General features: G+C 34.4%; 1 protein-coding gene across 1 annotated transcript; it reads left to right on the forward strand.

Annotated features, from left to right (window-relative positions):
* The first annotated feature begins 641 nt into the window (after nucleotides 1-641).
* On the forward strand, nucleotides 642-16,753 carry LOC143637158 (protein SWEETIE-like). The gene is made up of 48 exons (XM_077104607.1): nucleotides 642-901; nucleotides 2,221-2,428; nucleotides 2,650-2,756; nucleotides 3,520-3,756; nucleotides 4,164-4,253; nucleotides 4,354-4,438; nucleotides 4,596-4,660; nucleotides 4,858-4,962; nucleotides 5,481-5,570; nucleotides 5,663-5,743; nucleotides 5,875-5,943; nucleotides 6,090-6,215; nucleotides 6,754-6,857; nucleotides 6,945-7,077; nucleotides 7,161-7,267; nucleotides 7,358-7,468; nucleotides 7,545-7,709; nucleotides 7,837-7,923; nucleotides 8,062-8,155; nucleotides 8,434-8,502; nucleotides 8,599-8,721; nucleotides 8,806-8,874; nucleotides 8,953-9,057; nucleotides 9,180-9,268; nucleotides 9,367-9,523; nucleotides 9,617-9,766; nucleotides 9,876-9,925; nucleotides 10,003-10,102; nucleotides 10,181-10,237; nucleotides 10,584-10,651; nucleotides 10,922-11,015; nucleotides 11,198-11,382; nucleotides 11,549-11,693; nucleotides 11,773-11,841; nucleotides 11,976-12,032; nucleotides 12,115-12,201; nucleotides 12,283-12,411; nucleotides 12,491-12,691; nucleotides 12,786-13,244; nucleotides 13,382-13,447; nucleotides 13,542-13,639; nucleotides 13,746-13,842; nucleotides 13,917-14,052; nucleotides 14,139-14,446; nucleotides 14,518-14,649; nucleotides 14,733-14,897; nucleotides 14,973-15,098; nucleotides 15,205-16,753. The coding sequence occupies exons 1-48, from the start codon at nucleotides 737-739 to the stop codon at nucleotides 16,426-16,428; spliced, it is 7,044 nt and encodes a 2,347-aa protein (XP_076960722.1). The 5' UTR covers nucleotides 642-736; the 3' UTR covers nucleotides 16,429-16,753.
* The last annotated feature ends 343 nt before the right edge of the window (nucleotides 16,754-17,096 follow it).

The raw sequence follows: 17,096 nt of genomic DNA on the forward strand, positions 1-17,096 counted from the left end.
CTATGTTCGGCGATAACTAACTAGCGACCACCAAACATCACCAAAAATTCAACAAAGGAAGATATTGAAACTTGTCTGTAATTCTCTTTTTTCGCTTGATCTTCTAAATGATGATAAAAATATTATTGCGATATAAGAGATATCTTTGAGATGTGATACTGGTAGTTTTCCAAGTAAAATGGTGGCTTTAAGTGTCAAGTGAGGGTGATTTTTAATCAAACAAGCTTAACAACACCGGAGCAACAAGTTATCATTTTTACGTTTAACGATCGTATAAAGTTATACGACCACATAACATTTGTACACGACCTTAAAACGTTTCCTTATAATCTTTTCCACATACGAAAGCAATACACACGGTTGTAAAAATCCAACTACGTGCAAATTAATATTTGATTAATCGCTAGTCGGTTTCCCACCAACCAGTCTCTGATTAATCACTATATGGTCAAGATCGGTCAAAATTAAAAATTTTATATATAAAATCGGATACATATATGTATACATATTTAAAAAGTTACATATAAACAATGTATCGAAAATATAAAAATTCCTTTGTATGTGAGTTCTCTAAATAAACACAAGGGAGAGTGTTTTTGCCCTATAATAGTCTAATTCATTACCATCCTGCTTTGTTGGGGGCTTGTATTTCTCTTTCTTTCTTTCTCATGGTTGATCTTGCATCTGTCAAACCAATAACATTACTGAAGTAGCAAGCAGCAGTCCAGTCTCTTAAATGGCGAAGAATTACGTACGAGAGAACGTACCTCTATCGAGATTTGGAGTATTAGTGGCACAATTGGAATCTATAGTGGCATCTGCATCTCACAAGCTTCCTGATCCACTACTCTGCTTCGATCTTCTTTCCGATCTCATTTCCTCCATTGATGAAGAACCCAAGGTATATTCCTATTTCATATTCACATTATTATTATTATTATTATTATTATTATTATTATTATATGCTATTTGCTCTTAATTAGGGATCATTCCTACCTTCCTTTATCATTTGCTTCTTCGTTAACTAGTTAATTGCACTTAATAATTTGTGACATTAGGTTTACCTAAATGTGAAATTGAATCAATAAACCATAGCAATTACTGGAACTAGTTTCACATTGAGATTAGACTCTAGAGGAATACAATATGTATGTATGTATGTATGTATAATGACATCACTTAGTTGGATCGAGTGATCATGTTGAGCTTATGAGTTAAAAGAAACATGTATTAGATCTGTGTCTCGTGGTGATTTTGTTCCTTTTACAATTCCAAAACCTATTGTTTTGTTTCTGTCACCATTCCTAAACCTATTCTTTCCATTTTCAATTTGTTCTTAATTAGGGATCATTCCTAGCTTCCTTTACCATTTACTTATTCGTTAACTAGTTAATTGCACTTAATTTGTGACCTTAGGTTTAGCTAAATGTGAGATTGAATCAATAGATCATAGCAATTACTGATTTACTGGAACTAGTTTTACATTGAGATTACTTATTGACTTTAGAGGAATACAATATGTATGTATGTATATAATGGAATTACTTGACTGGTAAAGTGATGGTTGACTGATATTCAATCTGTAATGTCAAGCTTGTGATCTTAGTTTAGTACTTTAGTTATAGGTGAAATGGAAAAACCATAGCAATTATTGGAACTAGACAATATGACTGACAGACTCCTATTGTGGCTTTAAATTGCACATTGAAACTACTTCTTGACTCTAGAGGAATACAATATGTATGCATGTATAATGTCATCACTTGATTGGTAAAGTGACGTGTTGAGCTTATGAGCTAAAGAAACATGTGTTCAATTTCGACATTAATTTAGGTAGTATTCATCCTGTTTTAGCAAAATAATTAGCATTTGAAGACAGAGAGATGAAGTAACTGTTTTAGCTTTGGAATTATAATAAGTTTGCATGGTTAAAAAAGGATGATGTTACATAAAAGTAATAAAAAATTTGAATTTGGAATAATTCAAGGTTAATCGATTATCAAAACTGAATCCGGTACTAGCAACACCGGAGATAGAAATGCATTAATTTATGGTCAATTAAAACTAGATTAGTTTCAGAAACAAAACTTTATAGTAAGTAAAACTTGAATCAACAAGTAGTTTATTAATCTCTAAGTCAAGCAAGGGACTTTTAAATAAGAATGGAGGGAGTTGAAGTTTAAGATTTATACGTTTGAATAATTGAATTGAACTTTTCAGGATTCTGTACTTTTGTGGCAAAGGAAATGCGAGGATGCACTATTTTCTTTGCTGGTTCTTGGTGCAAGGCGCCCTGTACGCCATTTGGCATCTATTGCAATGGGTAAAATCATTTATAAGGGGGATACTATATCAATCTACTCGAGAGTGAGCTCATTACAGGGGTTTATCTCTGATGGAAAGAAAAGCGAGCCTTTGCGAATAGCTGGTTTGCTCATTTATTTTAAGTTTGAATTCAGTTACATGTCCACATTTGATACAAACTTTATCTATTTTATAATGGTCATGTACCTATACGATCTATATTGTGTAGTACTTTGTTCTTATTAAACCGCAACTGCATGCAAGAGATCATATAATCAGTATTTGAGTTTATATTGTCAAGGTGAACTTTTTAATGTGTTTGCTGTTGTGCCATTGTGAATACAGGTGCTGCACAGTGCTTGGGGGAGCTATATCGGTTATTTGGAAAGAAAATTACATCTGGTTTGCTTGCTACTACAAGTAATGTAGCAAAATTGATGAAGTTTTCTGAGGTAACATTCGAGATCATTTCTTGTTTTGCAGTACTTCACGTTACAACATGTGCCATGAATCATCGTTGATTCTCTTTGATTACTTGTTGGGTTTAGGGGAAGTTCAAATTACGTGTATAAAATAGTGATGATACTGGAACTTAGAAGGTAATATGAACTTATCATCTCATGCTGGTATAATCCACAAATATGTTGACATTATAAAAACAATTATTCCTTTGGGATGGTAATAATAATTTTGGTTTTCTTTTTGTGTTATCCACATAACCGAGGATTATTTTGCTAACTAATATTTTAAGCCAATGTTGCCTTCTAAGTTCTAATTTCTACTATCATCACAGCTATGTGTGCAACTAATAGTTATCATATTTCAATTCTGTTATCGTTTTATTTTGTAGAAGTGACTGAACTATCCCTTAAACACCAACAAGGGCCAAATTTTGCAATCTAACAGTGTAATTATTATTGGCCCATGACTATAATAATTTTGGCTTGAAAAAAGGGGGAAAACACTTACTTTTTTCAATAACAACGTTAGAATATACTTAGTAAGTGCAATAGTAGCAAATGAATTTAAATTCCTGTTACACCTGTCATATGTATAATGGATTTAGTGATTTACACGGGAGAAAGAGTGTACCCTAGAAATGCTAGTTACTATGTGAACTCTTCCCATTCTCTACATCTATTTAATCCATATTATTGATAATCAATTATGTGATTATTTTTCTCTTACACCAAGCTTCTTACTGCTTTATGCTAGGATTATGTGAGACGAGAGGCTTTGCAAATGCTTAGAAATGCGCTGGAAGGTTCTGAAGGCAATGGCTCTTTTCCTGCATATGCAGAAGCATTTAGAATAATTATGCGGATGGGTGTTGGAGATAAATCATTTATTGTTAGGAAAGCTGCTGCAAGATGTTTGAAAGCTTTTGCTAATATTGGTGGACCCGGTTTAGGGGCTGGAGAGCTTGAAAATTCCGCCGCTCATTGTGTCAAGGTATCAAGATGGGCAGGTTGGGTAATGGGTTAGAATGGGTTGCAACTTGTAACATGTCGGCTGACTTGTAAACAATTTCCTTTTGTATTTCGTTTATTGAATTTTATACATATTTAATGTATTATCATTACAAAAACAATATTATTACAAAAAGATTCTAGTTTAATTTTAATAAACAATATGCGGGGTTTTATACATACTGAATACACTTTGGGCGTTTGAGTTTCGACTTGTTTGACTTTTAGCTAAGTGAGTTTCGACTTGTTTGACTTTTAGCTAAGTTTTATGAGTTAACCCATTTGACCCTTTAGAGAACACCTATAACCCAAATTGCCCATTTAATGTGTAAATTGCCAATTAGTATGTTGCTTTATGGTTTCTTATCTAATATTATCTCATCTTATAAGGCTCTTGAAGATCGTGAATCGTCGGTTAGGGATGCCTTTGCAGAAGCTTTGGGAGCCTTGCTTGCTCTAGGAATGAACCCTCAAGCACAGGTATGCCATTCGGGTCTCAAATTTATTTCTTTGTTTTCGTGTAGTATATTTACTTTTTCATTTTGTTTTGTCATGACAACTTACATTTTTATTCTACTAGGTGCAACCAAAGGGGAAAAATCAGTCTAATCCGAAAAAACTTGAGGGGAGTTTACAAAAGCATCTTATATCTCACTTCAATAAAGGTAAGGGCCGTTTAAGGAAAATAGAAGTAAACTGAAATGTAAAACTTCAATGAACGGAAATAGCTTTACTTGTGAAAGGATCTTATAAAATTTAAACTTCAATGCATTGGGTTTTCTCAATTTATGCTATATATTGATAAATACATTATTTTTTCAGCAAGCGGACCTCGTTCAACGAATTTGCGAGTTTGTCTAACTTTATCATGGGTTTTTTTCCTACAAGTAAGTTGTTGTGCCTATTGCCAGTTCTCATGATTTTGTCAGAAACATTTATCCTTATAATTGGTGAATTGCTGTTTACATGCACATTTCACTATTTTTTCTTGAACAGTTACAAGTTCTGAAGTGATTCAATTGTTTTGTTTTCTAATATTTTTTTTATGAGTAAAGCTCTAAAGTTTTTCTTAAAATACTTTCAGGCCATTCGTCTTAAGTATATGCATCCAGATACCGAGCTTCAAAATTATCTTGTGCAGATTATGGATATGCTTCGTACAGATTCTTCTGTAGATGCACAATCATTGGTAATTTCTTATTACTTTGTAGCCTTAACTTTTCTTTTTCTTGAGGTGATGACCCGATGAAAAAATATTTCATAGTATATTTAGGACAAACGAGATTTAAAAGAAAAATTGGTACCTAGTGGCAGTTAGCAGCAAACCAAAGTCTAGATTAAGATTAGTAAATGCCCACTTTTACTGGCCCGCTGAATTGTTTTTGTGAATATCTCCAGGTTAATTCTAAATTGAAGTGCAATGATTTTACACATACTGAGTTCTCTACTTTCTAATATGTAGATTCTACACTTTTTTCCTAAAAAAATTAAAGTTTTTATAAGTACCAGGATTGAGTAATCAAGTAATTTGAGTCAACTGCATGTTTATGAAGCAAACGAGCTACATCATTATGTAGTTGCAACCTGTATTTTGCTAGATAATCTAATTCTTTTATTTTTAATGGATCTTAACAGAGTTGGTTCTTAGCGGTTTCAATTAAAAGAGTTTATCAACTTTCTAATATATATTTTTGAATTTTCTTGTAGGCATGTGTTGTTTATATCCTGCGTGTTGGTGTGATTGATCAAATGACTGAGCCAACACAAAGGGTCTTCTTAGTTAATATAGGGAAGCAGGTTTGCTAAATGACTCGTATATGTCTACTCATTATATGTTATGATCTTGATTTTACTAGTTTAAACGGTTTGGTGTGAATTTTCTGTTACAGCTTCAGTCTCAAGATGCAAGTCCATCAATGAAAATTGCTGCTTTACGCACTTTATCATACGCCCTAAAAACGTTAGGAGAGGTAAGGCTTTTTGAGGTTGTTTTTTGTAATTACTTATGACATAGGAGACTAAGTTTGTCAAATGCATTTTGACAGTTTTGAAGGTTAACTTGTGACTGTGAGTTACTTAAGGTTTTCTTTTTCATTTTCAGGTTCCTGTTGAATTCAAGGAGGTTCTTGATGACACAGCTGTAGCAGCACTGTCTAACTCTTCGCCACTTGTATGATATTATTTTATGTTATTCTTTTTCAGTTAAACATGAGATGCATATCGCCTCATACTTGTCTAATAGAAAATATTCTATATGTTCGGTTCTTTCAGTTTCTAAGTGCTTATATGAAGTTTTGGATTCAACATGTTTGCTAGGTACGTGCTGAGTCAGCCTTGACATTGCGTGCACTGGCAGAGATTGATCCAACATGTGTTGGTGGTTTGGTTAATTATGGGGTCACCACACTAAAGGCATTAAGAGAAAATGTGGCATTTGAGAAGGTATGACATGAGATGCATTTTCTTTTTCATAAAAGATTAAAATTTAATCAATTTTTATCCGGCTTATTAGACAGAATATGTTTAGTCATAAGGAATTTGAATATGTAAGTCAAGTGATATGGATACTCTGTAGGTATCAGTTGTAATCCCTTTATATCCCTACATTCATCTTGTACACACACATTCAAATTCAATATACAATTACCAAGTTTAACTTGGCTGATAATCTGAATATATTTACTCTGAAATTGTTTGGGACTTTGGTAGATTGTATATCTTTTCCTTGTTTGATCAAAATGTATGTTTTCCAGCCTGAAATGATCAGATTCGTTGCCTTCAATCACTAAATAACATTATGTCACAAATTCATACTTGTTAACAGTCTTTTGAACAAGAATACTATATATTAAGTATTATGTCAATGTTAATATCTTTATTTCTGTTAAGCTGCTAGAAAGTTGTATTGCCGTCAATGTTAGTATCTTTATTCTTGTTTAATTCTCAAATATTTATTCATCTTTTCTCACATGGTATATAGGGACCCAATCTGAGGATTGAGCTTGATTCCTTAAGTGGACAAGCTACAGTTTTGGCTGCACTTGCATCTGTTTCCCCAAAGCTACCTCTTGGTTATCCAGCCAGGTAACATCCACTTTTCATTGCACTTTGGTTGACATTTGTATAATACTGAAATAATAATTAGTCATTCTTATTTATTTTTGTGCATAGATTGCCCAGAACAATGCTTGATGTTGCTAGAAAAATGCTTACAGAAGCTAGTCGAAGTCCTGTAGTTGCAACAGTTGAAAAAGAAGCCGGATGGTTACTTTTATCATCCTTGTTGTCTTCCATGCCAAAGGAGGCTAGTTATCTATTTATTTATTTTTTACTTATATTATTATGACATACTTCTTGATTATTAAAGGTGCTGCATGAATTGTACAGGAGATGGAAGATCAGGTGTTTGATATTCTATCTTTATGGACTGATGTCTTTAGTCGTGTCCAAGATCATCAAGTAGATTCAACAGAGGATCTGTCTTCTAAAATAAGGTTCATCATTTTTGCCATTTTGTTTAGTTAAGACTTTTATAATATAAATTTTGTTTAGTTGAAGTAACATTTCCCGTGTTTTTTTTCTAGAGTGTGGTCTGCTGCAGTTGATGCCCTAATTGCATTTATAAGATGTTTTGTATTTCCTGATGCTGTGAACAAAGGGATCTTGCTCCAACCAGTACTGTTATACCTTAGTCGGTATGACTAAAATCAAATAGTGCTAATACTATATTTCAGCTATAAATGTATTAATACAATGTATGATGAATAACAGGGCATTATCCTATGTTTCTTCCGTATCAATCAAGGTGAATGATGCAAAGCCTTTTATGGATGTATTCATCAGCAGAACACTGATAGCTTATCAGTCACTTTATGATCCAATGGCATACAAGAGTGACCATCCTCAACTTATTCAAATATGCACAAGTCCGTTCAGGTAATTAAGGTTTATTTCTACGCGGAATCCTATGCTTCTGTATACTTTTTATGTGTCATGGTGGATTTCACTGCAATTGTTTTCACATATATACGTCTTATGGCCTCTTATGGGTTTTGGGAAACAGAGAAGCATCCAAGTATGAAGAAAGCTCCTATTTGAGAATACTTTTGGACAGCAGAGATGCTTGGTTAGGTCCTTGGACACCTGGAAGGTATATACATATAAACTACGATTGGTTTTCTTTGCAATCTCAAATGTGGGATCCATGATTCTTAAAAATTCTGCGTGTGTGCAGACTCTTTTGTCGTTGAAAATATGTAATTGTTTATTTATTTTTGTTGGCACGTAGGGATTGGTTTGAAGATGAGTTTCGAGCATTTCAAGGTGGAAAAGATGGTGTTTTGCCTTGTGTTTGGGAGAATGAGCTCCCTAGTTTTCCTCAGGTAGAATGGGTTATCCTCTGATACACAGACACACACATATATTCCTTGTTATAAAGGAAGAAAGTCATATAAGTATTTAATCTTGATTCATCTGCTGGCTAAACCATTGTGTACAATGTACCTATGTGTTTTGATGCAGTTGAATATTCTTCAAGTTCATTTTCTGAATATGTAGCTTCTTGGGTCTTCAATATTGTCTGTTTTAACTTTATTTCTAAATTAGTAATTATATCCTTTAGTGAAATTGTATTTGCTACATTTATTGGTTGAATATGCAGCCGGAGACTATTAGCAAGATGTTGGTGAACCAAATGGTTCTTTGCTTTGGGGTCATGTTTGCTACTCAGGTAGTGTTTTCTTAGTGTGCGCTCTTTTCCTTTTTTTTAATGGTGGTTAAACATTCTTGGATACCATTTTTTAACTTAATCTGAATATTACCCCAGGATAGTGGTGGGATGTTATCACTTCTTAGCATACTTGAACAGAGTCTAAAAACTGGAAAGAAACATGCTCACCATGCAGCTAATGTCACAAACGTATGCGTGGGATTACTTTCTGGGTTAAAGGTGCTAATACTCTCTTTGTTTCATTAACAACATACATATCCGAAACCGATCTAATATGGCTCATTATACCTTATTTTTTTCTAGGCCATGGCTGCATTACGACCCCAATCACTAGATATGGATACATTAAATGCAATACATGGGATCTTTCAGGTTCTTTATTGTTTGATTTTACATTTTACGTTTTACTTTTTAATTGGTTATTAAAAGTTTTACTTTTTTCTGTGACAGGGTATTCTAGCTGAGGGGGGCATCTGTGAATCACAACGCAGAGCATCATCAGAAGGGATTGGGCTATTAGCTCGCCTAGGAAATGATACGTTTACTGCCAGATTGGTATATTTTTCACCATACTTATATAAATAAAGTTATGCTTTTAGTTTTATAAATATTATTGCGCATATTAAGCACATGGCTTGTTCTAATTTCTGATCCATATATTCTTTTGTTTCAACCAGACTAGATCACTGCTTGCTGATGTAACTGGGGCAACAGATCCTAACTATGCTGGATCAATTGCTCTTGCTCTTGGTTGCATCCACCGCAGGTATGCTACATCATCTAAAACATCATTATAAGATTGACATGATATTTTTGGGTTTTTTCTGAAAGGAAAAGATTTCATCTTTGACATGTTGCCTGCAGTGCAGGAGGGATGGCGTTATCGACTTTAGTACCTTCCACTGTGAGCACTATCTCATTACTAGCTAAGAGTCCAATACCTAGCTTACAAGTATGGGCTCTGCATGGACTTCTTTTAACTGTAGAAGCTGCTGGCTTGTCCTATGTGTCACATGTTCAGGTATTATCCTTTTTTATTTCTCCAGTTCTCTCTAATGTAACAAAAATTTGGAGCATTTATATAATTTATTATAAATTTATAATCTATCTGCAGGCCACACTTGGGCTTGCTTTGGACATCCTTTTGTCAGAGGAGAATGGATGGGTTGTGCTTCAGCAAGAAATAGGTCACCTCATAAATGCAATAGTTGCTGTTCTTGGTCCTGAACTGCACCCTGGAAGTATATTCTTTTCCCGCTGCAAGGTTTTTTTTTTCAACTTTTCATTTTCTTTTTGTTTTACGATAATAATAGTGCGGCTCAGAAAATATATATCTGTTATATGCCAGCAATTAACTGTTTGTTTTTGTACAGTCTGTCATTGCAGAGATAAGCTTACAGCAAGAAACAGCAACACTTCTCCAGTAAGTAACCTTACTATTCATTTACAGACTATTTGTTATAGACTTTTTATTTATATATTGTTTTGCTAATCTGACAGGAGTGTTCGCTTTACACAACAACTTGTCCTCTTTGCTCCCCAAGCAGTTACAGTTCATTCTCATGTGAAAATCCTCCTCTCAACTCTTTCATCAAGACAGGTAATTGTTGATAACGACTTTCAAAGTACGTATGTAATGCGTTTTTGTGGTCCTGAAACTGTTTCACCTTTACAACAGCCAACTTTGAGACATCTTGCAGTGGCCACTCTACGGCATCTCATTGAAAAGGACCCGGTATGTAAATGCTTTTTGAACTGTATTTTTTTCCTTCTCATCATATGGAAGCTCGTGTGCATAAGCATTGTTTTCATAATGGTATAGCTTATAATACATTACATCCTGACATCATTGGAAATTAAGTTTTCTGGGTTTTCTATATAAGAAGCTATTTTCTTAGTTTGATCACAATCAGCGGTTGCTTCTTTACTGTTTTTTAAGTACCAGTTCAAAATGTGAGCATGTGTGAGCATGCAAATTGTCATTTAGTACCTTCCCTAAGTTCTGTTATTGTCTATGTTAGAAGCATTAACTTGATTCTTATCTGCTTATCATCCCAATTTACTGATGGCACTACTTGCAGGATTCCATTATCAATGAACGGATAGAAGAAAACTTGTTCCACATGCTAGATATGGAAACTGATAATGAGTATGTATCCCTGGTATTCCTATACATCTTTAAGTTCAAAGAGTCTAGGATCTGTTATGACATTATGTATGGTCAATAGTGACCATCGTTCAGCTTGACGGTAGTGGCATTCCTAACACTTTGCAGTTATATATGTTTTATGATGCTCTGTTAAATGCGTGCTAGTCTGCAACATATATGTCATTAGATAGTAACATTCTAATCTTTCTGCAGACATACAACATATTTCTTTTTTAATGCGTGACTTTTAAATTTCATTTGTTACCACAGGATTGGGAGTTTGGTGAAAAACACAATTATGCGATTGCTATATGCATCATGCCCATCATTTCCATCTAGGTGGTTATCAATATGCCGCAACTTGGTACACTTAACTCTCCTTCCTAGTAATATTATTATTGTGTACCTTCTTATATAATGTTGTTTTTAAGCATCATGTAATATTGTGGTTGCATCTACATACCCATCTACTTTATGAAAAAAGTAGAAACAAAAAATGAAGCTCAAAAGGAAAATTTGACTGTTGAATGTTGAAATTTTAATCAGGTTCTTGCTACGTCAAGTGGAAATATTAGAACCAATAAAGAATTGGAAGACGATTCTGTTAGTGGCCCTGGTGGGGACACATCATATGGAGAAGATGACGAGAACATGGTTTCTAACTCTCAAGGATTACCTAATTCTGCCAGAGACAAATACCTCAGATATCGAACAAGAGTATTTGCTTCAGAGTATGCGAATCTGATCTTATTTAAATAATAGTTACAGAGCACGCTTGTGTTTCATGCTTAGCTTCTTTTCATGTATATTCTGTAGTTTTGTTCTTTACCATATGCAAAAACTAAATAACTTGCAATGTAGTTGGATTGGTTTAATTATGTATCTTTTTGGAACCAGGTGCTTGAGTCATGTACCAGATGCAGTTGGACAAAATCCTGCTCACTTTGATCTGTCATTAGCAAGAAGCCGGCGAGCCAATAACCTGTTATCTTGTGACTGGTTAGTCCTCCATGTTCAAGAGCTCATATCTCTTGCTTATCAGGTGATGCGTCATTTAATTATAATATCCTTTGGAACCACCTGTTGCCATTATTAATTAGTGGTTAAAATATTATTCATAGATAAGCACAATTCAATTTGAACACATGAGGCCAATTGGTGTGGGTCTCCTAAGTACTATTCTGGACAAGGTACATATCTGTAATCTAATTAAAAGAATGTATAACACTAATTACTAGTTATGCTAATTACTGGGATTATTATTATTATTATTATTATTTTTATTTTTTTTATTTTTTTATTTTTTTTTCTATTTGATCTTCAGTTTGGCAAGGTACCAGACCCTGAGCTCCCTGGACATTTATTATTGGAACAGAATCAGGTGTGCTGTTGAATATTGTTTAAATCTGCTGTCATTTACCTTATTTACTAACTATAAAACCAAATATTATTTAAAATATCAGGCCCAGCTTGTTTCTGCTGTTCGTACAGCATTGGACGCATCATCTGGACCTATTCTCTTGGAAGCAGGTCTACTGCTGGCTTCTAAGGTTCAGTACACATACATTACTTTAGTTCATTCTGTGAAAAACTGGTTTTCGTTTGGATAAACTGATAGACGATTTTTGTAGATATTAACAAGTGGTATAATCAGTGGCGACCAGTTAGCAGTTAAACGTATATTTGCACTGCTTTCTCAACCCCTTGAGGACTTTAAAGACCTTTATTATCCATCATTTGCTGAATGGGTTTCATGCAAGGTATCCCTTTACCTTCACTTAGGTTTTTTTTTCAATCTTCATTCTTCACTAAAAATCTATGCTTTTTTTTGTTTTGTAGATCAAGATAAGACTTCTAACTGCTCATGCATCTCTCAAATGTTACACCTATGCGTTCTTGAGGAGACAGCACAGCATCCCAGAGGAGTATCTCGGACTATTACCATTATTCTCAAAAAATTCAAATACATTGGGCAAGTACTGGTTATCTCTGTTAAAGGATTACAGTTATGTATGCTTCCACACACGTCCTCATATGAATGTAAGCTATGTATCTATTTATATACTTTATATTTTTGAACAAACTGTACACACATTACATAAAAGAAATTAAATATGGTCTGTTCTTTTTCCAGTGGAAACCGTTTCTTGATGGAATTCAATCCTCTTTGGTTGCCAAAAAGTTAAAGCATTGTTTAGAAGAATCCTGGCCGTTTATCCTGCAAGCAGTTTCTCTTGATGCAGTTCCAGTAAATATGGACGCGATTGAATCTTCTAGAACAGCAGATGATGCATCCAAAAGTGTCTTTTTCTCTGGATACAATATGGTAGAACTACAACAACAAGATTATCAGTTTCTATGGAGCTTTTCTTTGCTTGTTCTCTTTCAAGGACAACACACTACTCCTGATGAAACCATTATCCCATTAGATTATGTAAAATCCAACTTTGGCAGTGATTCACCAGTTGCTGACACACACTCAAAAGCTATGAAGTTCTATGAAATCATTTTTCCAGTTTTTGGGTTTCTTTCTGCAGAAAAGTTCTTCCAGACTGGATTTCTTACTATTGATATATGCCTGGAACTGCTGCAGGTGATTGTTTTTTGAAGTGTCTTTACCCTTTATTCAACCTTTCGCTATCTGTTTGCTGGTGTCTTTGCTCTTATAAATGGTGCTGTCAGTTATTTAGGTTTCTTATTTTACAACAAGGTTGAACTTTATGAATATAGGTTTTTTCATATTACGTCTTCATGGAGGATATATTGGATAGCCATGCAATCTCAGTTCTAACACAGGTAAATAATAAATGGTTAACTTTAATCTTATGGCACTGTGGTCAATTTTATACTTGTATTCGGGGTGAAAGATTTATGCATGCTTCTTCTACAGATTGTTAAGAACTGCCCTAAAGATTTCTTTGAAACTGAAGATTTTGCATATCAAGCTGCTGAACTTTGTATGTCCTTCATGTTCAAATTTTTACAAAGGTAACTCAAAACAACAAACTCTTTGCCCTCTACTTACTTTCAGGACTAGTTATGTAAAGTTATAACCATAAGTTACCAATTTTTATATTATATTGCTTTGTGTCAGTGCCAATGTAACATTATCCAGCTACTCAAACTGGGAAGATAAAATTTCTCTATCTTTTACTACAGCAACAAATCTTTTGATTCGTCTAGATCCCAAGGTAACTGTTTCCTCATCAACCACATACTAATAATTCTTTTATTATGTTTTATCATTTTATTAACCTTTGAACAGAAGCAAGTGCAACTAGCATTGGCGTTTCTCATTATTGGATATAAATGCATTGGAGAAGTTTCAAATGATGCATTCGTGTTGAGACCTGTTAATTATGTTCAATCTCTGGTCACCATTCTGAAAAAGCTCTTTAATGGTGAGTCTTTAAGTATTTTTATTTAATATTTATTATGCATTTTTTGTAACCTATTGCAGTATATCATTTTATAACCTGTTTGGCAGAAAAACCTACACTGGATGATGATGGTCTTTCCTATTTAAGGACTATGACAAGGGCTTGTCTGAATATGAATATTAATCTAACCAATAACTGTGTCAAGAGCATCCATTCGTCAGAGGACAAGATGACTAACTCACAATTATCATTAAAGAAGCTTGTTTTCTCTCTTGAGCAGATTATCTCATTTGCTAAATTAACGTATGAAATTGAACTTATTAGAGATAATCAGGAGAGTAAACCCATATTCTACAGCATGTTATGCCTATGCACCAATTCTTTCCGTGAAGTTCTTAATGATCAGCACATACAGGTAAGAACATTTAATACCTGCAGCAAAAAGATTATAACATACAAGGAATTTAAAAATAAATATGTGTGCAGGTTCAGGCCATAACCTTGCAAACACTAATAGGCATACTACGCGATTCCAGTAATGAAAACAACACATTTCTAACATTCTTTATCGGGGAGCTTCTTAATGATATTTTTAAGCTCATCAAGCAAGCTTTAAAGGTATTATTTCAATTGAATTTCCCTCTCATTTCTGATTTCCAGCCTTTGGTTTTCATAATTTTGAAAATTGTTATTTTTGACAGAAACCTGTTAAAAGGGAAGCAGTAACCGTTGCTGGAGATTGTTTGAAAATCTTGATGCTTTTGCATACATCCTCTAAAGCACCAGAATCTCAACGAAGTTTGATGAGCCTTCTTCTTGAAGCAATTGTTATGGTTTTGCTAGCTTCAGAAAATGATTTCTCTCAGGTGATAACAAAGCCAGACTTTTTATCTTGTTTTGATAATATTTAGGAATATCCAATTGATGCATTTTTATTACAGGAGGTCAACGATTTAAAAAGCGCTTCCATAAGACTTGTTTCTCAACTTGCTCAAAGTCCAACATCTGCAATTTATTTCAAGGATGCTTTATTATCAATGCCAGTTACACGGAGGCAAAAACTGCAGGTTTAAATGAATACTTTAAATTATTTCTTGATCTTGTTGTTATTGTCTTACAAAATGAGTGAAATCAAATTTAGTTTATCCTGACAACCAATATTTGCACATTCAGGATGTAATCCGTGCGTCAGTAACACAAGAACAAATATCAACCACGTCTAAATCTTCTATTCCACCTTTGGTGATCAAAATGCCATCACAAAGAGAAGAAATTATCCCGCCTCCTTCAATAGTCAATAAAGTCAACGACCATGCAAATGAAGAAAAAGAAAACCATGATGGTGATGATGAGGATGATGATGATTGGGATAATTTCCAGTCTTTTCCCGCAACAACCAACGAACCTACTAAATCAAATTCCATAAAGACCGAGAGCACAAGTTCAAGCTCCAGCGAAGAGGACGAAACCACCTTCACGGAACGTTTGCACCTTGACTTTAACCAAGACCATATGTATGAATATGATAATGCTGGTGACGAGGATGAAAATGAAGATGAAGATGACGATGAAGATGAAGATGATGAGTATTCTAGAGAAGAATATAGTGACAGATCAGGCGGTGAAAATGAGGAAGAAGTAGAAGATGAAGAGAATGAAGAAGATGAAGAGTCGGATGGAGATATATTAAGTCATATTGATAGAGTTCTACTTGATATGGTTGAAGAAAGCTCCAAATCCTCATCTACTAGTTCTGAATCTGATAATGAAGTTGCAGAAAAAGGTTCCAGTAATGATGGTGAAAAAGTTGAAGAGAAGGGGTCGAGTGATGACAGTAATGGTGCATCCGACAAGGATGTGAATGATGAAAAGTCAACTCATAGTAATTCTGCATCTGAGAAGGATGAGAATGATGAAAGGTCAGCTCAAGCTAATGCTGCATTGGATGACATGAATGAAGAAAAAAAGTCAACTCATAGTAATTCCGAGTCAGAGAAGAACGGGAGTGAAGAACATGGGTCAACGACTCACAGTAATGCTGCACCAGAGGACGGAAGTGAAGAACACGGGTTAACGCCTCACAGTAATGCTGCACCAGAGGACGGAAGTGAAGAACACGGGTCAACGCCTCACAGTAATGCTGCACCAGAGGACGGGAATGAAGAACACGGGTCAATGACTCACAGTAATGCTTCAGCCGAGGACAGGAATGAAGAATACGGGTCAATGACTCACAGTAATGAACAAGATGTAGACTTTTCAGGTGAACACTCTGTTTCTGGATCTGGGAATGAAGAACTAGGGTCAGATCTGAATCATAGTTATGGTGAATTGGAGAAGGATGAAGGTGAGCAAGGTGAGGACTTGTCGGGGTCAACACCGCCTTCAGGAGGCTAAAGATTCACCATAGGTATATTATATATCATATTTGTCATTTGTGGTACCAAGTCACCAAGTCGGATTCTTTTACGCGTGACCAGATGAGAAAAGGTGTATTTGTTGATTCAATTAGAGGTTTGAGGCTATAGCTTATGTTTATGTGTCCCATACTCCCATGGTTTCGATGTTTTTTTGCCACCGATGTTTTGGAAATGTTTTTGTCACCAGTTTTTTGAACTATATCTGGTTAAACCGTTGTTGTATGTTAACAAAATGTATTTCTTTCGTCATAAAAGTTGTAGTGTTGTTTATAACTTCTAATTAACTTAATGGAATCGATAATATGAAAATAAAAAATGGATGCTTAATGATCATAGGAAACAAGTACAACTTGTTCATGTTAACGGTCTAGTTTTTGTAGCATGGAGTCTGACATGTAAGAAGTTGATAATTATGGAACAAGCAAAACAATGAAGAAAAAAATATCGAATATAACCAACCACATTTGCGTGGTTTAGATGCGTGAGGAACCAGGGATTTGTGGTTTCTAGACAAACTATAAGATTTTGATCACATGTTTTATCATTTCTTTTTCGAGTTTCGACATAGAAATCGTTCTTTAAATTATATAATGTTTTCGGTATTAAAGATAATCCCAAATAACATTCAACATTACTTCAATACTT

The sequence above is a fragment of the Bidens hawaiensis genome, unplaced genomic scaffold (assembly GCF_021521415.1).
Source record: "Bidens hawaiensis isolate Kalapana, Puna unplaced genomic scaffold, B.hawaiensis_p1.1 tig00008125_1, whole genome shotgun sequence".
Taxonomy (NCBI): Eukaryota; Viridiplantae; Streptophyta; class Magnoliopsida; order Asterales; family Asteraceae; genus Bidens; species Bidens hawaiensis.

Excerpts from the sequence above, each read along its gene's own strand:
- LOC143637158 (XM_077104607.1), top strand. The coding sequence starts at position 737 with ATGGCGAAGAATTACGTACGAGAGAACGTACCTCTATCGAGATTTGGA. Across the intron at positions 9,767-9,875 it reads TATTCTTTTCCCGCTGCAAG|TCTGTCATTGCAGAGATAAG; the intron begins GTTTTTTTTTTC and ends GTTTTTGTACAG. Across the intron at positions 14,053-14,138 it reads TCTGAAAAAGCTCTTTAATG|AAAAACCTACACTGGATGAT; the intron begins GTGAGTCTTTAA and ends CCTGTTTGGCAG.